This window comes from Patagioenas fasciata, chromosome Z (assembly GCF_037038585.1).
Source record: "Patagioenas fasciata isolate bPatFas1 chromosome Z, bPatFas1.hap1, whole genome shotgun sequence".
NCBI lineage: Eukaryota > Metazoa > Chordata > Aves > Columbiformes > Columbidae > Patagioenas > Patagioenas fasciata.
The window spans coordinates 82,282,530-82,309,952 of NC_092560.1; the positions used below are offsets into that span (position 1 = coordinate 82,282,530).

Sequence of the window (27,423 nt, forward strand, 5' to 3'; positions counted from 1 at the left end):
AAATTACAGGGTCCTGCACACTGCAGGAAATCCTTCAGTTTGTCTCTGAGAACACAGTTGCCGTCAGTAACTTCAAGTGGCTTTAGAAACTTCTTCCATTTTCTTATACACTCACTTCATTAAAAAAATTCAGTAGCAGGCTGGAAGGATTTCTGCTTCTTCAATTCAGAAATATTTCTTCTGGAAACAAAAAAATAACCACAAGCACATAAGCAGAAGCTTTACCAATAAGCGTGTGTTTAAAGTAAACCTTATGGTTCCTTCTCTCTTCACTGGGTACCAACTGCATGGGAGGGTCAAAGAATCCCAGAATGTCAGGGGTTGGAAGGACCTGGAAAGCTCATCCAGTGCAATCCCCCCATGGAGCAGGAACACCCAGCTGAGGTTCCACAGGAAGGTGTCCAGGCGGGTTTGAATGTCTGCAGAGAAGGAGACTCCACAACCTCCCTGGGCAGCCTGGGCCAGGCTCTGACACCCTCACCATGAAGAAGTTTCTTCTCAAATTTAAGCGGAACCTTTTGTGTTCCAGTTTGAACCCATTACCCCTTGTCCTATCATTGGTTGTCACTGAGAAGAGCCTGGCTCCATCCTCCTGACACCCTTTATATATCTGTAAACATTAATGAGGTCACCCCTCAGTCTCCTCTTGTCCAGCTCCAGAGCCCCAGCTCCCTCAGCCTTTCCTCACACGGGAGATGCTCCACTCCCTTCAGCATCTTGGTGGCTGCGCTGGACTCTCTGCAGCAGTTCCCTGTCCTTCCGGAGCTGAGGGGCCACAACTGGACACAAGATTCCAGGTGTGGTCTCCCCAGGGCAGAGCAGAGGGGCAGGAGAACCTCTCTGACCTACTGACCACCCCCTTCTAACCCACCCCAGGTACCATTGGCTTCCTGGCCACAAGGGCCCAGTGCTGGCTCATGGTCACCCTGCTGTCCTCAGGACCCCCAGCTCCCTTTCCCCTTCGCTGCCCTCCAACAGCTCGTTCCCCAACTTACACTGGAACCTGGGGTTGTTCCTGCCCAGATTCAAGACTCTACACTTGCCCTTGTTCTATTTCATTCCATTTTCCCGCACAACTGTCCAGCCTGTCCAGGTCTCTGATGGCAGCACAGCTTCCAGTGTCACCACTCCTCCCAGCTTGGTGTCACCAGCAAACTTACTGACAGTCACTCTCTTCCCTTGGCCAAATCATTGACGAATATGTTGAACAGTACTGGTCCCAGCACTGCCCCCTGAGGCACTGCACTGGATCCAGGCCTCCAACTGGACTCTGCCCCATTGACCACGACTCTCTGGCTTCTTCCCTTCAGCCAGTTCACAGTCCACCTCACTACCTGATCGTCCAGACCACGATTCCTCAGTTTAGTAGCGAGGATGCTGTGGGAGACTGTGTCAAATGCTTTACTGAAATCACGATAGACCACATCCACTGCTTTGCCATCATCTATCCGCCTCGTTATGTCCTCATAAAAGTCTATGAGGTTGGTCAAGCATGACTTCCCCTTGGTAAAGCCATGCTGACTGCCCCTAATGACCCTCTTATCTTTGGTATACCTTGAGATGGCACCAAGGATAAGTTGTTCCATCAGTTTCCCAGGGCTGGAGGTGAGGCTGACCAGTCTATAGTTGCCTGGGTCCTCCTTATTGCCCTTTTTGAAGACTGCAGTGACATTTGCTTTCCTCCAGTCCTCAGTCACCTCTCCCATTTCCCAAGACTTGGCAAAGATGATGGGGAGCGACCCAGCAATGACCTCAGCCAGTTCCTTCAGTACCCATGGGTGCATCCCATCTGAACCCATGGATTTATGGATGTCCAGATTGCTTAATTGCTCCCTAACCCAGTCCTCATCAACCGAGGCAAACTCCTCCATTGTCCTGACTTCCTCTGCGGGTGGGGGAACCCCTGGGTGTCCTGGTCACCTTCTGGCCACCACTGATGGCTGCAGAGGAGCCGGGGTGGCTTCGGGAAGGAGCAGGAGCACAGCAAGGGGGCAGCTTGGCCGGGTTTCAGCCTCGCGTTTGTGATTTCGGATGCTTGGCAGCCCAGCCTGGAAACCGGGCGTTGTTTAAATGCCACTGGGAAGGTGAAGTTTCTACATATTCCTCCTGCAGGGGATGCTTAGTAATGTTCCTATGGATGCCGCTGTCGGGGAGGGGCTCTTGAAAAGTCATTTTCCTGCTCTGGAGCTGGAAATTGTGGCCTGGGGCTGGGACAGAGATGGGAGCAGGGATGGAGGAGCCAAGAGCCAGGTGAGGTAGCCAAGCCTGGAAGCCCTTAGGAGCCAAAATGCTCTCACAACCAGTTTTTACTTCGGGACAGGAGCGTGGACCAGGATCACTCCGGTCGTCTGCTCCAGCGTGGACACCCATTTCTCAACCGTGTTTCTCCATGGCCGAGTTCTTATCACTCCCTCATGAAGGTAACTAATGCCGAAATCATCTCACTCTCGGCAAAAGCGGTTGAAGAATGATAAAACAGAGCCAAAGGAGCGTAGAGGAGGCGCTGGGTTGTGCTCCCTAAATTCCTGGAGCCAACACCGCCTCTTGCCTTTCCTCCTCCCTTCCTAATCTTTCAGCCCATCTCCCTGAAAACTCAGAACGAGTCCCCTGGTATCTCTCCTAATCCGGCGTTTAAAATCTCAGGCAATAAAGCTTTCACCACTTCCCTTAGGGAGACAATTTTCCAGCCTACAGTTCTCCATTCAAAAGCTTTCCACTCTGATTCTCAGCTTAAACAAGCCCTCCTTTAATTTCACCCCATTAAAATCATTAACGTATCACCAGCCTTATTCCTTTGTGCCCCTTCATTCAAATATTTACAGATTACTGATGTCTCCCTGCTTAGTTTACTAGTTCCGTTGTACCTATAATTGCCAGAATTTCTTGGTTTTTTGTCTTTTGTAATGCTTCTAGCCTAACAATTGCTTCAGTCGCGGCTCTTCGAGCTCCTTCCCATTTATCACTCTCCTTGCAAACCCAAGGCAGATGCTCGCCGCCCTCGCCTGTGCCGTGATGCTTTCCTGTACACCGTCCAAAAACGCCTTGCCTGTTCCTAACGCCTGTGCAACCACGTGCCGTCCTCCGGGTGTCTTCCAGGAGCCGTTCCTCCAAACCACATCCTTCCCTGAAAATACCGATTCTGCATTATTTTCCCCGAAGCAGCTGGTCCAGGTTGTGGGGGTTGGTTTTGGTTGGCAGGGGAGGCTCGAGGGAAATCAGAGCTGGTTCTGGATTGCAGGCCCAGCCGTCCCACGCAGGGCAGGTTTTATCTTTTCTCAAGGATGGGTTTTTGTTCGCACCCTGTTTGTGCCCACATGGGGATGCACCAGAGAGGCTGGTGCTCTTGCAAAGGAAGTGTTTTTAAATGTTTGGTGATGAATATCTGGGTTTTAAAAGAGAATCATGAATTCTTGAGTATGTAGCTCTACACGTACCCAAATCTCTCTCTTACTTCTCCTCAATATGATAAATTCTCCTGAGAATCGCAAAATCCCAGAATGTGAGAGGTTGAAGGGCCCTGGAAAGCTCATCCATTGCAATCCCCCCATGGAGCAGGAACACCCAGCTGAGGTTCCACAGGAAGGGGTCCAGGCGGGTTTGAATGTCTGCAGAGAAGGAGACTCCACAACCTCCCTGGGCAGCCTGGGCCAGGCTCTGACACCCTCACCAGGAAGAAGTTTCTTCTCAAATGTAAGTGGAACCTCTTTTGTTGCAGTTTGAACCCATTACCCCTTGTCCTATCATTGGTTGTCACCCAGAAGAGCCTGGCTCCATCCTCCTGACACTCACCCTTTATATATCTGTAAATGTGAATGAGGTCACCCCTCAGTGTCCTTTTCTCCAGCTCCAGAGCCCCAGCTCCCTCAGCCTTTCCTCACACGGGAGATGCTCCACTCCCTTCAGCATCTTGGTGGCTGCGCTGGACTCTCTCCAGCAGTTCCCTGTCCTTCTGGAGCTGAGGGGCCACAACTGGACACAAGATTCCAGCTGTGGTCTCCCCAGGGCAGAGCAGAGGGGCAGGAGAACCTCTCTGACCTACTGACCACCCCCTTCTAACCCACCCCAGGTACCATTGGCCTTCCTGGCCACAAGGGCCCAGTGCTGGCTCATGGTCACCCTGCTGTCCCCAGGACCCCCAGGTCCCTTTCCCCTTCGCTGCTCTCCAACAGCTCGTTCCCCAACTTATACTGGAACCTGGGGTTGTTCCTGCCCAGATGGAAGACTCTACACTTGATGTGATATCTGCCTTTGTTTCCCAAGTCCACGTATGTCATTTTGGGGGGGGTAGGTAGATGCCTACACACGTTTCTGTCCTACCAACCCTGTAACTGATTCTGTGCCATGAGCAGTGGCAGTGAAGGAGCAGAACCATACAAGGGTGCCTCTGCTGTACGAGTGTTTAACACTCATATTTCCCAGGCGTTTGTAGGCCCTGATCAGGGTTTAGGGACTGTGCTGAAACGTGTGTTAGAATGCGCTGCTGCATGTATTAAAATTGCAGAGCACCGCCTACGATTTCTTGTGCGGCACACACACCCCAGGGCTGCAAAGCTAAACGCTCTGACTAGGAAACACCGAAACGGCATTTAACGAATGCATTATAACGTCACCCTAATTGCTCACCGGACCTCCCGCACCCAGCCCGCGGGTCTCTGATCAACGTGCAGAGGAGAAGCCATCGAGCCCAAGCGTTAACACAACTCTGCCACTAACCCACGAACCTCATCTGGAAAACCAGGCCACCGATCCAGAGTAAAAGCTAAAAAGGGAAATGGGAAGGGCCAAGTTATTAACTTCATATATATTCAGAGCTTGAAATAATTTCACAGAAAGGATTTCAGAGCCTCTTGGCATCTACACAGGTTTTACCATCCAATTCAAGAGCTGCCAAGCAAACCCTCAGTTTGGAACTCCAAAACACGAAAGCTACCGATGTGTGCCACCAATTAGATGGGTTACTCGACTCCCCAACCATGTTCTGGAGCAGCCCCAGACACTTCAAAGCACAACTCTTACTCTGGTTGCTTATAGCAAAGAAAAACCAGCCTGGGAGGTCGCAAAATATGCTGTATATTGTCTTTCCTGGTACTTTGGGGTCTCATAGTGTTTCTTTAGAATTCATATTTCTCTTCCAGACTCCATGGTGGGTTATGAACACACATTATATAGCCCAGCCTGCTGGAAAATGAGTCAAAGAGAAGCAAAGGGATGTTCTCAAGAATGTCAGGAACTGGTGGAAGATGCAAGGATGCAAAGCAGATTCTATAGCTCTCAGGTCTTCTCTTAAATTTTTGGAATATACTTGCACTCGAAGGAAGTGTCCTTACTTGGCTGGTTCAAATGACAGGGAATTGAACCCCGCTTAAAATTGTGAATTTCCTCATTTCACTGACAGAATTTGCATTCTTATTCTTGTTTTTATTAGGAGAATCTTATTCTCTGTTCTTCGTTGTATTGATTCTTAGTAGAGGTCAACCATACCTTGGTCATGAACACATTCTAGCCCCTGAGCATTTTCATTTTAAAGCTGCCACACTGGGAACTTTTGCCACTTTGCTTGCGTTTTTCTTCATGTAAACTGTACATCATACAGTTAAATTAGTAATAACTATGGCAAATGAAATCTATTTCTAGCAAATAGTTATATTTCACAGAATCCCAGAATGTGAGGGGTTGAAGGGCCCTGGAAAGCTCATCCAGTGCAATCCCCCCATGGAGCAGGAACACCCAGCTGAGGTTCCACAGGAAGGTGTCCAGGCGGGTTTGAATGTCTGCAGAGAAGGAGACTCCACAACCTCCCTGGGCAGCCTGGGCCAGGCTCTGACACCCTCACCGGGAAGAAGTTTCTTCTCAAATTTAAGTGGAACATCTTGTGTTCCAGTTTGTACCCATTACCCCTTGTCCTGTCACTGGTTGTCACTGAGAAGAGCCTGGCTGCATCCTCCTGACACTCATCCTTTACATATTGATCACCATGAATGCGGTCAACGTAGTGACTCTTCCAGGTTCCTTGTTCTGAACCCCTTGTAATCACACAGAGCGGCACAAACTGGGTTAAGTTATTGTTTTGTAACTTGAGGTGTTTCCATTCAGAGCTAGACTCCCCCCACTGCCGCACCGCCCCCTCAGGGTGGCGCTGGCGAGCGGGGCAGCGCTGCCGCTCTGCGCGGCCGCTCGTCTGCTCCGGAGGGGCGGAAGTGACGACACAGCAGCGGAGCCCCGCGGCCTCCGGTGACATTTTCTCTGGCGTCGGGGTCCGGAGCGGCCGGGACGGGGCAGCGGCAGCGGAGCGGCGGACACTTGGCTCCTCCCGGTTGCCCATGCCCCAGCTGCTGCCCCCCGCGGGGGAGGCCAAGAGGGGCCCAGCGTCGCTCAGGTGAGGGCTCCGCAGGGCCGGGCCTCAGCCGGTGGCCGTTACCCTGCCGGGGGCGGGCGGGACTGAGGGGAACGCGGGGTCCGGGGGGTTTTGTCCCGACCTCGCGGGTCACAGCTTTGCCACAGCACATTCTGTTCTTCTGTAATATACCGGGGGTCCCCCTAGAGAAAAGCCCTTAAAAAACAAGGCATGCAACGCTAGTTTTATGCTGCTTCAGCGGTTTTTTTTTTCTTCTTAATTCTTTACCTTGGGCGATGTGGGGATATGTATTTTATGTGGGAAAAAAGTTTGTAGGAAACAATTATTTCCTTATCAATCTATTTAAGATATAGATTCCTGGTACTTTGGCTACCCTTACCCTTAAATTAACTTGTAAGTACAGGTATCAGTACATATTCCGGGAGCAGACTATGTTTTACATTAAGGATTCATAGTCCTGTAGGAAACAATTTCTTCACAAATGTAGAAGGCTCAGGCAGGATCTCTCAGCAAAGCAGTTTTTTAATAATGATATTGCAGCTCTGCGTGTTCTACCTAGAGGTGGGCACACATAATAGGGCAAAAAACCCCTGCTTATATCCCCCCAAAATCCTGGCTGCAGTTTCCCTCCCCTGTTCCCCATTGATTGGGTACTGCAGGGTTTACAGACCACCTGACGCTGCCTCAGTTCGTATACAATACCCATCCCCTTATCAGTCTATTTAAAATATGGATTCCTGGTGCTTTGGCTACCCTTCCCCATAAAGTAGATTATAAATACAGGTATCAGTATGCATACAGGTATCAGTATATATTCTGGGAAGAGACTGTTTTTCACAGTAATGATTCATAGTCCGATGTCTCTGGGGTCAGGCAACAGGTCCTCAGTTATGTGGAAACAACAGTTCTTCGTTAAATGTTCTTTACAAGTTCAAGTTGTTCAATGCTTATCTGGCCTGAGTTCCCCTTGAGCTCTGACATCTAATGTGTTGCAGATGTGGCTTTGAGTGGCACAGGCATCTGAGGAAAATATAACATTTAACTGCACTGCTTGTTCTTCTTTAAAAAGGGAAAAGCAGCCTGAGCAGACTTGTAATATTTTAAGTGTTTGCCCCCATTCTGATATTGTAACTTTCTTTTCATTGAGGTTGTCAAACAGCTACTTAAAACGGCTACTTTTTGAAAGACTTGGTGCTTTATTTTGAGGTTATCGTTGTGTAGTTGGTCGGGAGAGCTTCCACCTTTTAATACGGTCTAATTGTATTTATGTCTTACTTTATTAATAGCGGAACTAGGCTACTTGTATTAAAGTTTGTAGGTACCTTTATAAGTCCTTGGCTACAATAACTTAATTAAACAAGGTCTTGGCTGTAACTAGTTATATACTTTATACTAGCACAAAGTACCTATCAGCATTTCAAAGACTGTGTAGAGATGCTATGACATAAGTGTAAATCCTTTTTATTTGGCAGGGGTGTTTTTTTAGCTTTTTAAATGGGAAGCAATTTTAGCTTTTGAAAATGAATGAGAAGCAAATCTTTGAACCCTTGAGCATCTCTTTAAAAACGTAAAATTTACCTTAATTTCCCTGCCCACCCTCCAAATAGGTTCTGTTTACGACTCCTCTGGTACTTGTCATGCACAAGACCAAATAAAAGTTTCACTTACAGGCAAGTGCGAGCCTTTTTCCAGTTTTGAAGCCAAAATGTTAAGTGCTAACAGTAATAGCTTTCCCCTTAGAACAGCAAACATGTTAAATGTAAATTGTTTCTTTTAAAGTATCCTACATTGCTTAAGTCTATTAAAAAAACGTAATGTTTGACCTTGAGGTGGAAACTGGGCATGGTGCTCTATTTGAGGTCTCATCGTGTGGTTCTCCTGCCCTAGTTACCACCTGTAATTGCTGTTTCTGTGATAGGAGAGCTGACAGGCAGGCAGTCACACCAGCGCAGCTTCCCCATTGACTTTGTGAACAGGCTTGTAACAAGCTCTGAGGAGAACAGTAAGTTGCTTGTCATGTGTTTGCTAAACGCAAACATCTCCCCTATATGCATGTACAGTAGAAAAACAGTGAGATAATGTCCGGAGAACTCAGCTGTCCAACAGCAATAATTTTTAAGCATCACTTACCAAGTATTTTTCACATCTAGTGGTCTAGACGAGTCTCGTCCTGGCAAAAGATGCTCCAAATGGGGTGGTTATGTGGCTGCTAAAAGCTAATAATAAAAATACTGCTTTCTGTGTTTCTGGTATACTAGTAACACAGGTGTTTTGTCTGAGGGATTAGGAGGAGGGACAGTGACGGCGATGCAAGGTAGTATGTGAGCTTGGACAGCTGGTATTTGTGCTCAAGTATGAGGATAACAGTTCTGACTCATTTTGAAACACTTGAATTTTTAATTATAACATGTCAACTATTTCTGTTTGCTCTTCAGCCTAATTGCTAGTTGGCATCATTAAGAGTTGCGATGAGAAATTCCTGAGAAATCAGGAAGACGAAAGGACTGTGGTCTTACACGTTCAAGCGTATGATGTGTATTGCAGGTCAGCCTGGCCATCTCTGCTTGTGCTCTGTAAGCACATGAAGGCTGCCTGCTCCGTAGAACTTAAAGTGCACAAACAAGCTGGGAAATGAGTGGATACATTAAACGAGGTACTGTGAAGGGAGAAGAAAAGGGAAGGAACCTGAAGGCAACCACAAGGCAGTTGAGAGTGGTTGATACGGTCACAAACCAAGCAGTGCTCCAGCTGATAAGAGAGAGGGAGGAAGGGTGTTTGTGTGCGCTTGACAAATGGGCAGATCGCACTGGCAGCTCATAGTGTGAAGGAGGTGGGGATTAATGAGGTAAGATAAGATCGGATGAGCAAGGAGTAAGTATAGAGAATCATGAGGGGCTTTGAACACTAAGCATTAGGTAGATAAGTTGGTGTAACTTGATCGGAGCAATGAGATATAATTACCTTGGTTGTCCTGATCCCACGTCTTGCTGAGTATTTACTTTTAAAATGCAGTCTTCTTTGCCTTACTTTGATTTTTTCACTTTCTTCGCTATCTCTTGTATATTATCACACGAACTGCCTGCTCCACCAAGGATGTGTGTGCCATCTGTGACCCACACCTGTATATCAATGTCTCACTTATAAACATCTGTTAATGAGGTGGGAGTTCCCACATACCATGCTGTGAAAGCGGCTGCAGACCGAGCGTTCGCAACTGTCTGGTTACCCTCTGACCGAAAGGTCACCACTAGATATGTTAAAGCTTTGAAAACTCTGCAAATCAGTAAACCTATATTTGATTTTCTATAACATTTCAAAGTTAATGTGTTGGTGGTACTTCTTGACAGAATTTAGTCTATGGTCAGTCTCAGCTTTTGTGTTTTTATCTGCAGTTGACTAATTACTTACAAAACCATGAACATTGACAGAAACTGAGCAGCAGATTTAATAACACACTTACTGGATCAGAGTGAAAGATTTAATTAGCATAGTTGCAAGCATGTAACTTGCACTCTTTAAAAGAAGTACCAAAACTTGAAAGATCTTTGCTCTCTTGAGCGTTATAAGTTGCAATGGGGAACAAAAAATGAAGCAGCAGTAGAAGAGGGGGACAGGGTAGTGCTGGGAAAGAGCTCTGGGATGAAGTTCTGTGATACAGTGCGTGTCACTGTGCAGTTACACCTCTGAGGTAACCTGAGGTTTACATGGCAAGGAAACCACTTTTGTCTTGGTTTTCCAGTAGGACAATCATAATTCAGCAGAGAACTGACCTTTAACTTTAGCACTGTAACTTGGGGGCAGCTCTATCTGTGGAATCTGTGACAGCAAATGTTATCCCAGGGAACTTAGTATAATTTTTGTGGTTATTTGTTTTGTCTTTGTGTTGCGTCTCTGTTCCATGTTTTTGATGCATAGCGCAGTTCTGGGTCTGCGACTTGAGGTCTGGAGTGTAACTTCTGCAAATGTGCAGTTCTGAGCAAAAGGAAAACTGGATCGAATAGACTGTAAATGAAAGTGTGCATGTAGTTAAGTATTAGCTTCTGCAGTTGCCTTATCATGACAGAGTATGTCTCTGAACTGGATCGGAGTGACTGATACTGTGTCACTTATTCAGTGTTACTGCTAGGGGTTGGAATTTAAATTTGTGGTTGCCCTTTCCCACTGATTAGTGTTCGCTCTTCACATGTCTGATCAGCATAAACAGAGCGTGTACAATATAGCAATTTCTCCACAGATATTACTGACTTTCTGCTGTTCTGGCACACATGGATTACTCATTCAGGACTGAAAATGAGATGCTGCTCAGTCGCTGAGGTGTTACCGTTTCACTGTTGCAGATGCATTACTGAACGTACAGGGAGGTCAAGTAACATGTCCGTGGTCGTGTGGTGAGTCAGCTTTAGATTTAGAATGATACAACCCAATGTCCCTTTTCATTTAATAAGGTATTTAGGGTTTTGTATCAATTTGACCACATAGCCTGTCTCAAATACTCAGAAATTGATTCAAGTAGCAGAATAGTGTACAGGCTTCAGCCACATCAGACCTTGTGATATTTGATCTCCAAGAAGACAGCTTAAAAGCTGTTAGGACTCAGTCTGACAGCTTTTTAATCATAAGCAGAACAGGTGGTCACTTTTTAATTAAATACAAGTATTTAAGGCTCTTCCAAGCTAGCATTTTTCTGTCAATATGCTTGGATCATGACTTTGACTTTATAGTGACACTCCTGCAGTATCCTGCACAATGCTCTCCTGCTTTGATGCTTCAGAGTTTCCTGGAAATGAGCAGGCAGAGCCCAACCATGATTGGATAAACGTTGTCCTTGCTATGTTTCTGCTGTAGTGTCTTGTTCCTGAGTGCTTGGTCATTAGTCTTTCAAGACTTATTTTAGAGAACTCAGGTTTCACTTCCATTCATGCAAAATGGGTAAAGACCAAGTGACTCACAGTAGCAGAGCCAGGAATAACTGAGAGCTAGACTTTAAAATACCAGTTGTCTGTGCTATGATGCAGTTGCTACCATTTCAGTAATTTGTTTCTCATTGGGAATATCACATTTCCGTGGTTCCAGTTTGAAGCTGGCACTCTGTGTTCCAATAGCATCGTTGAACTTTCTGAAGTAGAAAGAACCAATTTGATATCCAGGTGAGGTTATGACAGTACTGTTCTCTGGTACAGTGGCTTTTGCAGCAGCTGGTGGTGTCCTGACTCCTTAACTTACTCTCTGAGTTCTTGCTCTCTGGGAATTCAAATTCTTGCTAAAGAGAGAGAGCTCCAAGTAACCTGACAAAGGCAGAATTTTAGGGAAGGAGAAAAGAGTGATAAAAAGTAGGTCAGGAGGCTGTCTGCTGATTCCTTGTACTTGTGGTTGGAAATACAGTGCAAGATAAGGGGGTTTTCAAGGCTGTCTCTTAATGAAGTTGGATGTAACACTGCTAGCCTGGGGCCTCATCATGTTTAATAAGATGTCTTTTGGAAATTATCATGGTGGGAAGGAATGGGCTTGTGGGTAGCAGAGCCCATGAGCTGATTCTGATAAACACAGTTTGAGTTGGCAGTAGGTATGGTTCCTCCAGAGCTGGTAATACCTTTTGATCAGCATTATGCAGAACCTGTGAGGAGTTTAAAAAACAACAAAAAAAACTCCTAACCAAACATTTCTTTAAGTATTGTTTTTAAAAAGTCTTTAGGGTGAAGTTATATTTTCCGTGGTTACAGCTACTGATACTAGTAAGTCATCTTAAAGGCAATTCGCGGGCTCACTGCCATAAAGAAAACCCAGAAACTGTTGAATACTGTAAAACTAAGCTAGGGACATTTAGTGAATATCTTACCACAGTTAGCTAATTATTGAGAGCTTCTGCAGTTATAGAAGTTTATTTGAAGTGTATTTGATTACAGACACTTGATTTCCCTGCTTTGTTTTACAAGATCAAAATGTTTTTTCTACTTACTAACACCTGTAGTGGATTTCAGTGTTTATCTTGTATGGAACTCCTCGAACTACAGCAATAATAACAACTGTGTTGGATGAACAAAATGAGATTGAACTAATACTCCAGACTTGATGCTTTTTTTTTAATTCTGTCTACCCTTTTGCTGGGGAAATAGTTTATAATGTTTATGTCTGCTGTTGCTAACCATAAGTTTAAATCTAAAGAAGGCTCCGCTAGCTGAATGTCTTTTTCGTAGACCAAGAGCAATAACACAACAGATCTCTTTGGGGTAAATGGTGCTTTTATTTTAGGGTAAGTAAGGTTTTTTGTGTTGTGTTTTTTCTTTTTTTTTTTTTTTTTAATTTTATTTTTCCCTGGCAGTACTTGCAGGGTACTGATGAAAACTACCCTTAAATTTTCTTTCGCTCTTTTTATAGCTGGTAACTTGGTATCCCCTTAGATGCTGTTATTTAATTTCTGTAGTCAAATACATGCAAAGTCTTCTGTATGTTGTGGGAAAGATATGTCTGTTTCCTGGTTGGTCAGTTACCCTGTAGAGGTCAAATTTCTTCACCTCTGCCAACTAAGTATTGTAGGAAGTATCTCATAGTAAAACCCGTGTTAGAAACATTATTCACAACACACATGTAACGGGCTTTTGACCCAGTCAGTTCTGTATTTTGAAATGCTCAAGGTAGCTTGTGTTCATTTGTAGACCCAGCCTGTGTTTACTTCCTACTATTTTTCACTTGTTGTTTGTCAAAAGCTTATTCTAAATTAACCCCGTCCTGTGCTGCCCTTTTTCTTTACCAGGCTTCGTTCTCCTTCCATTTACAGGCTGTGCGGCCGTCCCTCTACTTCTGCCTGTGTCTGTAGATGTTTGTGCCATCCTGTGAGACTTAAACTTTTTTGTTACATTTCCTGAGAAACTGATGCAAACTAGGGAGCAGGGTGTTAGGTTTTGTAAGTATACGGGCTCAGAAGTTTAGCGATCTTGAGTTAGCCGGGCCCTTGAGTGTGGTTCAGGGGCGTGGGTGAGTTTTCTTGGTGAGAAGGTTGTGTCCAGTGAACCAGTTGCTTACAGAGTCCTAATTAGGTCAGGACAGACCAACATCATGAGTGCTTCCTTCGTCAGGAGCACTTTGGACGTGTAAAGACTGCAGTATCGATTGTTAGCTGAAATCAATTGGCAGCTCTTGTTGCTGGTCAAAAAACAATCAAGGGTTCTCCATCAAGAGCAGCCTGACAGTGGTTGGTATCTTATGGTTACTAAAATTTTCATAACTTGAATGCAATGTGACTTTGCCTTTAGTGGGTTGATACAATTTATTTTTCAGTAATATACCTGCTGCAACTTTGTTCCAATAATTAGATTTTATACCACTAGCTTAATAATTAGAGAAGTAAATGAATAATACTAATGGCTCGTGGATGAGGAAATGAATTGAGATCAGGGTTTTTTTGGCTTACAGCTGCTTTCTAGCCTTTCTGTAGAATTTGGGCATGTCACCTCCTCTCTCTTCATCAGTTGACCAGACCACAAAATATGTATGTTCCTGCCCTATGCCAGGGAGATACTGACTTAAAGCAAAGACACAGCACTGGTGTGGAATTTAAGTATTTGAACCTTTAAAATATCTGCAGGTCTGTTTTGTTTATTTCCTGTGGCAAAGATGTGTAAAAAGTTCTGATCATGAAATACTTAGAAACTGTAGAGTCACTTAATATCTCTCAACTCATCTTTAAGTGGTTGTCATAAATCTATACCACTTGGAACGGAGAGATTTGAGCTCTTGGATAGCTGAAAGAGATGGGGAGATTGTAGCATGGGTTGGGTAGGCAGCGCTGTTACTGGAAAGGAACGTTACACGTAACTTGACAAAACATCTCTCTTATCTGCTGAGAGTATCTCCCCTCCTGATGTCAAGGCTTGTGCAATTTTGGAGTGGTGTTTTTGCAAGATCGAGTGAACCGTCCAATGCTCTCCCTAGCTCCAGGCCTGTTGTGTAAGATGCTCACCTGGCTCTGGACCCTGACCCTGGTCCCGTTCAGCCCAGTGATGAGGTGCACAGCTTTCCTCTGGGAGACTGAATTACAAAATAACTTGATGGGTGCTAGCTGGCCCAGCGGGTAGCCAAGTTCTGCCTCTTTACAGTGGTGGTGGACTGCAGGATGGACTTCAGGGCTCCTGGTCTCCTGCAGCACTCATTGGTGCTTCTGTGTTTCCAAATAATAGCCATAGCAGGGTAAATTTGTGCCTCTCCGTGATGGACCGGCTTTGATTTTTGCAGGGGACAGGCTCAAACCCTTCTCAAATGAATACTGTAGTACCGAGATGACTTTACAACTTCCAAATTAATTGCAGTTGTCCTGTTTTGCCAGTTGGAGCTACTAGCAGGTAACGCAATGTGTGATTACTTTTAGGGTATTTCAGGTAACTGTTCTTAATAGAAAATCAGTGCTCTGAAGATCAGGATTGATTTGCTACTGTTATTTCCAATTTAAAATGCAGCTTTTCTGTGAGCATTGCTTTATTGAACATGGTAGAACAATACACTGTCATTTCATAGAATCATGTCCTGTTTTGAAAGGGACCCATTCTATGATTCTACAGTTCTTGATTTCTTGAGAAGCCTGTTTATGTAAAATGGCATGAACCAGCGGAAGAAGCACACAATGTGTTTCCTTTGAGTAACAGGAATGGATAGGTGAAGTGGGAAGATTTGTTAAAGTCAGAAAAAGATAGGACATCCACATGACTGTTCTCAGTAGGTGTGTAGCACGGGATCTTCTGCAAGCCAATCTATGGCAGAGAGAAAAAGAAATGAAGCATGACCGTCCTGGCATTGATTTCTTCCACTAGTTTTGTTGAAAGAATAATGAAAAATCTGAAAGTGAGTGGTATAAAATTTTAGGAACACGTAGTAATAAAATTATGTCCCCTTTAATTTTTAGAGTAGAGAGCATTGTAGACTTTAAATGACTGCGCACTTGAGAAAAATGGTTTCACTACGAGAAATAAATGAGATTTTGGAAGGGTAAGTGCAGCCAACCTTGTGTGCCTTTCTCTGTATGATAATGAATTTATTTTTCCAAGGACCGTGTTGGTTTTTGTTTGGGTTTTGTTTTTGTGGGATTCCAGTGCAGCTGGTGGATGTTTCTGGAAGCCTGTGTGCAGGCTTGTGAACTAACCCATAGCTGGTAGTTATCTTTCATTTGAAAGAGGCAGAATATGTGCGTTAAGCATTACAATGCAGAAACCTGTATATAAATGTAAAGTCTTGATGCTTATTAATGATGAAAAGTGTTGCTTTTCAAGGTTGCAAAGGATGCTCTGCAAACCTTTTGTTTTAACACATACAGTTGTAATTTTTATTTGGCCTTAGATAATGTGTATATGCAGCCTGTTGAGCTCTCAGTAGGAGCAGCCTATTTTTAACCTTCGTTTGTTTATGCAAAATGAGTTGAAACACAGTGTTAGTTTAATGTTTTCTTCTTTTGTTTGGCACCGCAATTCTCTTACCAGGTTTCTATTCTTCAGAATCGCTACCAGGCCTGATTTATGAATCATCTGATAAAGAGCCAGCTCCACTCCCAGAAATGCGCCTTTAGGTAGAATTATATGCCAGTGCGTCAGCTTTAGGGCAGCATTTTCAAAGGAACACTATATAAATTACACAGTATCCATGTGGGGGTGGCTTAGTGTTATGAAAAATCTGCTCTGGAGCGTCGTGCACACACATCCACACAGAGCTGAGTCAACTGTCTTGAGTTAAATCGAGTGCTGGTCACGCTTCGGTTGTTTTAAGTGCATGGGTATGTGTGACACTTAAAAGAAAACAATAAAACAATGTGTGGTATCTTGGGGAGGAGATAAACAAGTCCGAAGGACAGCAGTGGTGAAGTGCAGAAGGCCTTGGTACTTCTGTGTTTGGATGCAGATTAGTTTTTGCTGATAAAATTCTCATTATTTGGATTGATTAGATTTTAGTTATATAGACATTTTGTCATTGGGTATATCTCCGTTGCTTGTACTGGAATGTAACTGGTGAGTTTGTTGAATTAAGCATGTTGGCTTATGATGCAAAGATGGGTGATTAGAGAAGGAAAAAAAAGCGCGACCAACATGCAGATCCACCTACAGAGGCTTTTGGTGAAGCTTCGGAAGTGGCCAGAGTCATTAGCAGTTCACATCTTCAGAGTTATGTGGCTCTGTCACAAAAGGACATAACTGATCTTTGCCTGAGTGTTTACATCTTTTAAAAGGCTGGTTTTCATGATTTCAGTAACTTCAGTTACTGAATTTGTCATTACCTCACATCTCTGATTTCTTCCATCTATGCTTGCTCATTTGTAAATGTGAGATGATGTAATCCACTGGTGATGGAAATAATTGTTTGTTAGTATGAGCCACTATATTCTTCAGTTCTGTGTAAATACAAAAACATATTCAGATATAGATGAAAATACTGACTTCTGTGACACTGGGGCTATAAGGTAGTACAAGCTCTGTAAGGATCTCTATGGTTAACTGTGTTTTATGAACAAGTAAATCCTGTGCAGCAGTGCAATTAGACTTTTTGTTTATGTAAAAAGAAAAAAAGCTTAAAGGAAGTACTTGATGTTATTTTCTGCAAAAATGGAGGTACTGTTTCTCATTTTTTAAATTACAGCCTGGGAATGAGTGAGTAGTGGTGCGAGGAGGTATTGTTCAAGCTGTTTTCTTTCAGTGCGAAAATGCCATTAAAAGACAATGTTCTGCTAGATCTTTCTTGTTTTCATTTAAACCAGTATAAGAAGGTTATATGGGAAAAGAAGTGGTCTGTTGGAGTTGTGAATAAGAGGAAATGTGTCAGTAATAAACTAAAGTGACTTTTAACAGCAGACTTCCATGAAAAACTTAGTACTTCTGAAGTAAGAATCTGTTATAACCGCAGCTGCTGAGAAAATGAGCTGGTTTGTTTCATATAAGCCAGGCATTCTTTATCATGAATCGATTCAATAAGACTAAAATGACAATGTACAATTAAGGTTAGGGTGTCATGATATTTATTAAAGTATTTCAGGCCTTATCTTTTGTTTGGGTGAAACTCATTTCCTTGTGACATTGCAGGATATACAATTATAAAGAAGAACTTTTACTGAGAGCTCAATGAACAAAAATATTATGAAGGATGTATGTATGGCCAGTTATTGATTGATAAAGGGCATGTGTGCCATCTCCAATATAACTCCTTGTGCAGTAGTATGTATTACTTAATAGCGTATATTCCGTTATAGTTGTTCTTTAGAAGGCTGCTGAGACCTGTATTTGAATTTAATTTTTTGCTTTTAATAATGTTTTATCTTCAAAAATCTCTTCTCAGAGCAAACAGCGATGTGAAAGAAACATTCAGTACTCTCGGTTAGGCGATGAGACAGAGCAACAGGTAGTTTTTAATCACGTTTGTTTTTTCCTGAAGAGATGGTTTGTTACTTGCCCTCCCTTCCCTCATATTCCTGCCAAGTCTGGCAGAAAATTTCACTGATTTTCTACATGCTCTTTTCTGCTGGCTTAGTGAAGTGAATGTACTCAGGAAAGGATGGGCCGGTTCTGGTAGAAAGGAAGGAATATCACTGCTCAGTGATAAAAGAGTAGGGGGTAAAACCCATCCCAGTTAATGGCAACGAGCTGTTAGGCTGGCTGGGGTGTCTCTGCTAATCTGACCTTCAAAATCCTTCTGAATTTCTTAATTACAGTGCAGTTTTCATAGTGTACAAATTAGGTGCCTTTACAGGTGAATTCACAATTTGAAAATATTTCCCAGTTAATATTTCCCAGATACATTTAAATATTTGATGGCTTCCACACACTGATGTCTTCTGTTTGTGGTTGGGGAAAAAAAAATGATTTCTGTTGCAAAAATCCAGCCAGAAGTTTTTACAGAATTGTCTTTTAAAATCATCAGTGCAGTATCTCTGCATCAGAAAAAGGAGAATGACATTTCTGAGCAGTGTCTATTTAAGTATCCATCTGTAAGCATCACTGCTTATTTTTCAGTGCTATGATTTTCTCATTTAAGAAAGAAACTGGTCTTCCTGTAGCATCACCTTAAGATTACCTCTTCTAGTACGGTTATAAAGTGAGTAGCAAGAAAGGAGTGGGAGTTGTTCAGTGTCCTTTTCCTCTCCCTGATTTATGAATTTCTCAAGTAGAACTAAAACAGTACGTTTTTTCTTTCTTTGAGAAAAGGCTTTGCAAGTACTGTCTTTGTTCTTCCTTGCAGCACAGTCTGTTGGAGTCACAACAGACTGAGATAAATATCAAGTTCTCTTTTATATGCATACTAATACTGCAATTGCTGACTTTGTAAATAGCAAGTTCAGAGGACCTGAAGGGTACAAACCTCATCAGAGCAAGTGTCTTTGTACACAAAGAAACACACATCAGTCTGGACCAGATACATTTTGGTGAAGTTACCAGTCCCTGTGCTGCCGTATTACTGAAAATGTAATTCACTGATTGTTTTGCGAGGGATCAGACCAGCGTGGTTTGAGTAGTTAAAATAAGATCTTATTGAATAATAAACAAATCTTCATAAGCTGTAGAATAGGCTGTTAGCGAGATGATACTGTGCAGATGGAACATAATTTTTTTTGGCTGGTAGGGCAGAGAGATGGAAGGGCGAGTACAGGTGTTGTTAATAGTCCCTTTGGGAGCTGAGAGGTGGGTAATGTTCCCAAGTAGGACGTTTGTGAAGAAGTCTCTAGTTCTCTTTGTCTGCCCTTTAGCTTTGTGTCAAGCTCTGTTCTTTGTGCTCCCCAGGCAAGAAGGATGAATAGTACAGAAGCTGTTCTGCAGTTATTAGAATTAATCATTAAATACATTTATTTTGGTCAGGCTATCATTCTTCTTGTACGTGTTTGAAAAACCACATTTTTCCTTACATGTACATTTCAAAACTCTTAGAAAAGGTACTTTTCTTTCTGAAGTACATGGCCAGAGCAAAGCTGGGAGTTGCACTAGCTGGTACAATACATATCCCACTGTGTATCAGTCATTTAATAGTCAAATATGTGTTTTACTTGCTTGTATAAGGGAATTATTTGATAATGTAGTTTTGCAGATGAAATATGTAGAAATATGATCTTATTACAGTATTGGGATGTGTTTATGTTTCAGAACATGTGTATTCATCATTTGGGTTTGTTGATGCCATGCTGTGGCCTTGGAAATAAATTTATTCTTACATTATATTTATTGCCTACATTAAATTACCATCTCAAAAAATCCTTCTAAGTTACTTTCAAGGGAGTATTACTCAGTGCAAGTATTGGAAAATATTTTTCTTTATGTGTTCCTGTATTTTACAACATGTATTCTGCTTTTTTTTTTTTCAAGTAAATGTGGGGTTTACTGCTTTATTTGTGGGGTTTTGTTTGTTTGTTTTGGGGAGGGTGTTTGGTTTTCTTTCACTTATTTGGCAGACCTAGAGGGATCATCTCCATCTTTCTTGTATTATCTGATATTAACTAAGCTTTCTCTTATTAACTAGGGTTTCTCTTCTCTAAATGTTTTCGTAATCCCCTTGCACCACTCAGCATTTAATTCATTAGCCTGAAGGAAGCATGAGGTCTATTTTAATATTCTTTAAAAATGAAGTTTTAAAGTGTTTTAGGGCAGATAGGACAACACTGAGCTTTTCACAGAACCTTTTAGTAGGGAGACAGGCTAATTCTGTGCTGCAGATGGAGTCAGGGAAGCAGCGTACAATTACATATGTGCAATTACAGGCAGCTTGGGGTGGATCGGGAAACTGAAGGAGGATTGTCAGGGTACAGAAAAATCTCTCTGAACCACTCGTGCTTTCTCAGGTTGCTCAAGTACTAATTGTCCTCGTCTGCAGAAATGTGTTTTCAAAGAACAGTAGGTTAAGTCTTAATGCTACTTTTTTTTTTGTCTACACTTTTTTGTGGGGGTGCCATAAGTTTATCGTTTACAATACTTCTAAACCCAGAAATGATTTACTTCATACCATTTATCTGCAAGCAAATGTGATAATTAAAACATCTTTCTTTTGAATTCAAAGTGAAAATTTAGCTGGAAGGCAGGGTGTGAATAATGAATATAAATAAAATTTCCCTGAAAGTGCTTCTGATACTTTTGGGTTGATAACATGCAAGTTATCAATCAGATAAATAGCTTGGGCTTTGCATTTGCACTGAAGTGATGCAACTTATTAAATTATAACTTGAAGTGAAATTTAGGGTATTGGTGTGGGTGGATACTGTTCGTTGCTTGCAGCAGTTGCTGGGAACAAATCTGCCTTAAACACAGCTAATGCTTCTAAAGGCATTGCCTGTAGATGTCGTAAACCCGTGTCCTTGACCATTTCATATCGATTTGTGGCATTTCTTCTAAATACGTCTTTGGTATGCGAGATTTGCTGGCAGCAGGTCCACTGCAAAGGGAAGGTGTTTGCTCTGTGATGTTCAGCAGCCTGTTTTTTCAGATCTCTGCACAAAGCGACTGGATTTCTCCTATGTCGTGTTGGTACTGTAAGTTTGCAAATTACCATATAAACATGGTAATTTTGTGAAGTTGAGGTCCTATTCAGCTGAGAGTAGATTTCTCATAGCTATGGAAACAGAACTACATTCTGGTGTGTCCAGGTAGATGACTGCCAAGTCTGGGAATTTTCTGGCTGGCATTGTTCATAAGGGCAAAATTCTCCATTAAAATATGTATGAAGTTCTAGGTGAAAAAGTTTAGCATATGTTGCTTACAATACATTGATTTACATTCTGTAAAGTAAGAGTTTAGAAATATTTTTATTATTTTCTGATCTGTTTTGATTATTCTAGTGAGGTGAACCACATTTGATGTGATTCCAATACTGTCTTTCATGGGTGTGTGAAAGGAAGAATAGTGTGGTGTAACAGGATGAATTCACTGGGAAGAATTAAATGAAGAAAACCTGGAGGTGTTTGAAAGCCACAGAGATGAGGTTCTTAGGGTCATGGAGGTTAATGGTTGGACTCAATCATCTTGAAGGTCTTTTCCAACCAAAATGATTCAGTGATTCTGTGAATATGATACTGAACCATGCTGTCTGTAATTTAAAGCATCAAGTTAATACTGTGAAGAACAGGACTGAGTTATTTGGGTAAATGATTCTTACTGTTCTGTTCTTGTGCAGGCTGCTGCATTGCTGAAGTCTGTGTCTAGTTCACCCCGTCTTCCAGACCACGTGCTCCATGCTTTGAGACCAGGAGGACCTTGGTGTTCTGAAATGAAGATGGAGGCAGTGGGAAAAACAGAAGAACTTGTTGATTCAGAAGTTCCACCAAAGACTTCTGAAAAGCAAGAGGTGGCTCCTGATGAAGATGGGCCTATAGAACTGGAGACGCAAACCCAGAAGGACAGCGTGGCCGCTGCAGTGGACTCTGCAGTCCTCTCCTCCATGCCTTGCTTACTGATGGAACTGAGGCGAGACTCCTCAGAGTCTCAGCTGGCATCTACGGAGAGCGATAAGCCAACGGGTGGTCGAGTTTACGAGAGTGACTCTTCTAATCATTGCATGCTTTCCCCTTCTTCCAGCGGGCATTTGGCTGACTCAGACACGTTGTCTTCCACAGAAGAGAATGAGCCCTGTCAAGCTGAAGCTGCTGTAGAAGGTGACCCTTCTGTGGTGTCTGGGGCTGTGATCGGGAGGAAATCCAGGCGATCCAGGTCCGAAAGCGAAACTTCAACAATGGCTGCAAAGAAAAACCGACAGTCTATTGACAAGCAGAATGGCCGAGTTACCAAGGTAAAAGGTCACCGAAGCCAAAAACACAAAGAAAGAATCCGGCTCTTAAGACAGAAACGGGAGGCAGCTGCTCGCAAGAAATACAACCTGCTGCAGGACAGCAGTACCAGTGATAGTGACCTGACGTGTGACTCGAGCACGAGTTCATCAGATGATGATGAAGAGGTTTCAGGGAGCAGCAAGACAATCACTGCAGAGATACCAGGTAGAGGATGTTTTTTAAACTGAGCTGTAACACATCTGACATCGTTTCTCAGCTGTAATGCTAAATTAGATGAGTGACACTTGAGAAAAACCAGGAGAACTGCAGCTCTGTGTAAATTTGAAGACTGCAGTGTATTAACAAGACATGGGCAAATCTTAAAAATAATTTCTGAGGTTTCAGTGCACTTTTGCACACCGACAAAGCATAGAAATGGTAAATTGGTGGAAGGACTATCCTTGAGTTCTGGAATTTTCAGATCTTCTCGTTTGTAAGCCTACATGAACTATCAGTGCTGTCAAATCCCACTAGATGGTGATAATCTAATAAACACATTCTTAAGATAAGTGGCCAGCTTTGCTTTAATATTTTAAGAGCACAGCTCGGCAGCTGTGTTAGAAATAACCTGGCAGCCCTCCTGCCCTTGTTACAATAAGGCCCTGTTCATTATTGCACTTAGGCTGTGCTTGCAGCTCTACGTTTCAGTGCATGACAAACCTACTTAGCCTTATTGTAAGTTCATGCAGATTGCAGCTGGTCACCTATTTTAGGACATAAATATGAATATGTTTACGCAGGTGCCCAAGCTATGTTCACCCTTAAATTTTCAACATATTAGGCAAAAGCTGTTACTATTTTCCTGTGTCATAGGATCTATAATTTCTACACTTAAAATTTTCTGACACATCCATGGCAATCAAAAATAAAATCACATAAAAATAAACCTTTTGGCTTGCCAATCTTTACTGGGTTACATGCCTTTTTTCCTCCTGTGCTAAAAGACTTTTTTTTTTTTCTAGAGATAAGTGTCAGCTTACATAGGTCCAGAACTTTTAAAGGAAAACTGCAATAATTAGTCATAACTTGCTGAATGAATGTCTGATAGATTAATTATTTAAAATATTTGCAGCAGGATAACTCTTTTAACTGACTTTATTGTAGTGAATGATTCTTTCACTATGAGAACTGGCATTTTTCCCACATATGGCTAGGAAGCAGGTTGCCTCAAGGAAGTTGATGTTTTATATTAGAAGGTCTGGGAGAGGCATAGTTTTATGATTATTTTGTAGTAAAATTCTAATAGAGATCTAAAATTATTTTTACCAATTTAGTAGTTAGGTGGGCTTGTAGCTTTCGTAGTTTTGTGCCTGTTTATTTACTATATTTACACTTTGCTGGGCAATTAAAGCCTGATTTAAAGCCTGTCAAAGAAGACTATTTCATTGAGTTTTGGGACAGGTTCCTCCCCGCTCCTAAAAAAACCTCAAAACACACACACAAGAGGTCCCCAAGGTTATGTTATTTTTTAAGTTGTGAAAGTACCTTGTGACCCGGAAGGGCACCACATGATATTTTCAGATCTGCCAAGGTTTATGGCTTCTATTGTGGAGACCCAAAACCACTCTGGGGTACTTTTTGTGTGTCATTAGGCTCATTCTGTGTTTGAGCTCAGCCTTAACTGTGAGATGCTTCTAGTGAAAAGGTCTCCTTGTAGTATATGAAACAACTTGATGACTTAATGATGAACACACCAAGGCCCAATTTTACCTGCAATGCAAGATGTTGGAGTGCAAAAACTATCCTGGGGAACAATGCCCTTTATTGTTATTTCATAGCAGGTATCATCTGCTTGACACTGAATCACACTTAAGACATCAAAAGTTTTGGAACGAGGTGCGATGTGTACCTGCCACATTGCAGTTTTCCTTTAAACAGAAACGACTTTGGTTTGTGGGAAACAGTCTCCAAGTGCAAAAGAAAAATATTCTCTGTAGAGATAAGGACGAGGTTGGCCAAAAGTGCATCTTGTGCTAGTTGTGGGTTACTGAAACGTTGTGGTCTTAACAGATGCGGTGGAGCTCTGAGTCTGAGCAGGACTCCCAGCTCTCCATTGCAGCGGAAGGTTCACATGCCATCTGCAATCCCTCTTCTTGGAACTGGCAAAGTACATAACTATATAACTATATATACATATATATATATATATTTTTTTTTACTGGAAAGCCATTTTAGTGCACTTAGCATTACACTGTGAATGTGCTCAAAATTTAGGAATGAACACATAGTTGGAGAACAATACAGGGTATCAAGAAGCATTACTGGGGATTTAAGGCCATGTGTGTCCTTTGCACACAGTCAAAAACTAAGAGAAAACTTCAGGTTTAACTTGATACTTGAGTGTCAAGAAACTACAATGCACCTGTCAGAAGGACTTAAGCATGAAAAAACTTTTTCCTTTTGAAAAAAGTCTGTACATATTGATGAAAAAGGTCCTTACACGTAAACTGTATTCCCCTTAGTCTGACTGTACTGGGACACTTCAGTTGTAGTGTTGGTTACTGTCTAAATGTAGCTTATTATTGTGGCTGATTTTCAGATATCTGCTTTCTGAAAAAGAGCTTTGCCAACAGAGATGCTCTAAAATTTTTAGTTACAGTTAATTTAATGTGGCCTTCATGTACAAGGGCTATACATACTCTGGGTATTCAACTTATGTCGACACACGTAGTTTTACAAAAGACGATTTGTCTGTGGTCTGAAAATTTAAGTGCCACATTTTGAAATAAGTAGTCTTTCACTTTGTGTGACTAAAACTCTTGCTTTTCTTCTCAGCAAGGACTTAAGAGTCAAGAGTTGAGATCTTACTGGTAATACTTCAGTACGAATATTGTGAGCTCAGTAGGGGCTAAGCCTGATACAGTAGGTTATTCTGAATACATGTTGTTGATTTATACTTGAAAATGCAGATTCAATCTAAACTTTATGGATGCTACCAAGAGTATTTTCACCAACTTGAGCAATCATGATCTTGGCTTTTTAATTTAGGGAATGCCATGATTTTTGAATTATGGTAGATTAGCAGCAATTTCTTATCTTTTAATGATTGAGCCTGTCTGTTGCCATTTAGGGTCTTGCCATTCTTGAACAAACACTGGGTAATATTCACAGCATAAGAGGATGATCTTTGAGTCCTGAAATAGGTTCTGGTAGACCTGCTGCCGTGAAAAGTTTTTCCTTTGTGCAAATTAACTCTGAAGTAAATTGGCGTGAAAGCAAGTCTGGGAATCAATATTTATTTCTGCGTAAACAATTTTACGTGGAAGAAGGAAGAGGGTTTTAAAAATTCAAATATAATACAAAAACCCCTAGCATTTTAGCACCATTGAGCTTTTTAGAACTCAGGAAAATGTAAATTGAAATAGGAGTGACTCATGTTTTAGGCTTTCAAAAAGATATTTTAAGAAGTTTTAGTATTGATGTAAAAAAAAAAAAAAAGAAAAAAGAGGTGTCGCAGCTCACATTTAAAAAATAAAAGGGTTTTTGATATGTAGAAGTCCAAAGAGAGGGGAACAATGTGCATGAGGGACTCCCAGCCAGGTTATTTTCTCCTAAGATTGTGCGTAGACCCTGTATGAAGCATCTTGCAAGGGATGAATTTGGTTGAAGTAACTCGGAATCGCAATTGTGTAAGAATGGGACTGGGGGGAAATTTAAGAGTGAATTCCAGTAGTTTACTTATTTAGAAATGTTGGATAGTATAATGATACGGAGGAATCCACTATTGCTAATTAAAATGAAGTTGTGACATATCATCTTAAATTGTTATGTTGTCAGACTTCTGAAATTAAAGAGACAGCATTGGGGAATTTGACGCTTTTCTGGATGAGGTATCATCCTGAAAATAAGACGTACTTCTTGGATTCTGACCCCTTTTGTGACTGCAAATTTCTTCTCCTTGTAATCTGGTGTCGCTTCAAAAACTATAGAGCTGTAAGTTTATAGATAGCAGAAGGACCAATTAAATAAATGCTAGCTTTTTAATATAATAAAAATGCCTTTTTAGACGCGATTAATTTTTTTAACACTTAAGGCCAGCAGTAAAGATTGAATAAGCCATGTTATAAGAATTGCAGGGGAAGCATCTGAAGCATCGATTTGCTGCAACTGTAAATTGTAGATATACTATGAATGATGCCTTTTAAAAATAGTATTGCAGGGTAATACATATTTCAATACATATTCACTTCAGTTTACAAAACGGTTTTGTTAACTGTGACCATGCTAGTTCATTCGTAACTTTAAAACCCTAGGTAGATTATGTCTCACATACGGCCATCAATAGTTTTTTAATTGCAATTAAACCTTACTCAACGTTATTTAAAAGGTGTCAGATGGTAAGCCCATGGAAATGAGGAGGACTGAGGTTTAGTTACTTGATCTAGGGATAGGATCACAGACTAATGACGAATAAAGATTAATCATATTGAACATTCAACGCTAAGATTATATGAGCAGAAGGAATATCTTTTTCAGGGATGAAAAAGACATTGAATATACAAAAGGAACCATGTTTTAGGAAAAAGATAGCTTTACTTTTAGTTAAAATGCAGTTGGATGGATGCAAATTAGTTGCTATAAAGTAATTTATTTTTGAGCAGAGGACCTGAATACTGAATTTCCAGCCTGTCTGATACGTAAGCAGACAGGAGAGAACACTTAAAAAGTAGGATTTTAATAGCAAGTTTTTGGCCCCAATGGGTAGCATTGCTACTGCTCAGAAATAAGAATAATCCTAGGCTTTGTTTTGCTGTTACAGGAGGACTTAGGTATACCTCATTTAAATAGCTCCTGAAAATAATCTACTGTTTAAGTAATACTGTAATTTCATGTACACAGTGAAATCCCAATAAAGATTTAGTGCCTTATGTTTTTATTAGTAAATATTTGCTTAGGTTGTGCAGTGATTTCTCTCATTCTTAGGGGAATTTTCTACTGTTCTTAAGCCAGAGGATCCCACAAGTTTCATGTTTACATATTAAATTTGTCAGGTTCTGTATCTGCTTTGTATAGTTTAATGTGATGCTTCTCTTGTTTGAATTACCTTAGGCAATGTTTGTGTGTTCGGAGGGCATGCACACGTGGTTTGTTATAACTCAGAGAGGTACAGGGCCTTGTTTCTTGGGGTTTTGTTGTTTCCTAGAGGATTCCTGAGTGAACTCTAGGCTTAAAAATGCAGATAACACTGCCTTTTCATATTGATATTTAGAGTAAGATAATGAGGAGGCCACCTCTTCTTGCTGCTGAAGTTTTTCCTTATACTCCCAAAGCCAGTCAATTTTGATAGATGGAAAGAAGG

At 41.8% G+C, this 27,423-nt stretch overlaps 1 protein-coding gene and 1 long non-coding RNA gene across 4 annotated transcripts in view; one reads left to right on the top strand and one right to left on the bottom strand.

The window, feature by feature from the left end:
• The first annotated feature begins 6,178 nt into the window (after positions 1 to 6,178).
• The window catches only part of ARK2N (arkadia (RNF111) N-terminal like PKA signaling regulator 2N), a 45,693-nt gene continuing 24,448 nt past the window's right edge, over positions 6,179 to 27,423 (top strand). The window contains exons 1-3 of one of the 3 annotated variants that reach the window (XM_071801825.1): positions 6,185 to 6,376; positions 10,590 to 10,743; positions 21,473 to 22,289. In XM_071801825.1, the coding sequence (XP_071657926.1) occupies positions 21,566 to 22,289 (724 nt within the window). In that variant the 5' untranslated portion in view covers positions 6,185 to 6,376; positions 10,590 to 10,743; positions 21,473 to 21,565. Of the gene's footprint in view, positions 6,377 to 10,589; positions 10,744 to 21,472; positions 22,290 to 27,423 lie in introns of all 3 variants that reach the window. The other 2 variants (XM_071801826.1, XM_065860719.2) reach the window with 2 other exon arrangements.
• Positions 6,361 to 9,458, bottom strand: LOC139826371 (uncharacterized). Its single transcript, XR_011736360.1, has 3 exons — positions 9,317 to 9,458; positions 8,486 to 8,571; positions 6,361 to 6,550 (listed from the first exon to the last, which is right to left on the bottom strand). It is a non-coding gene; the product is annotated as an uncharacterized lncRNA (long non-coding RNA).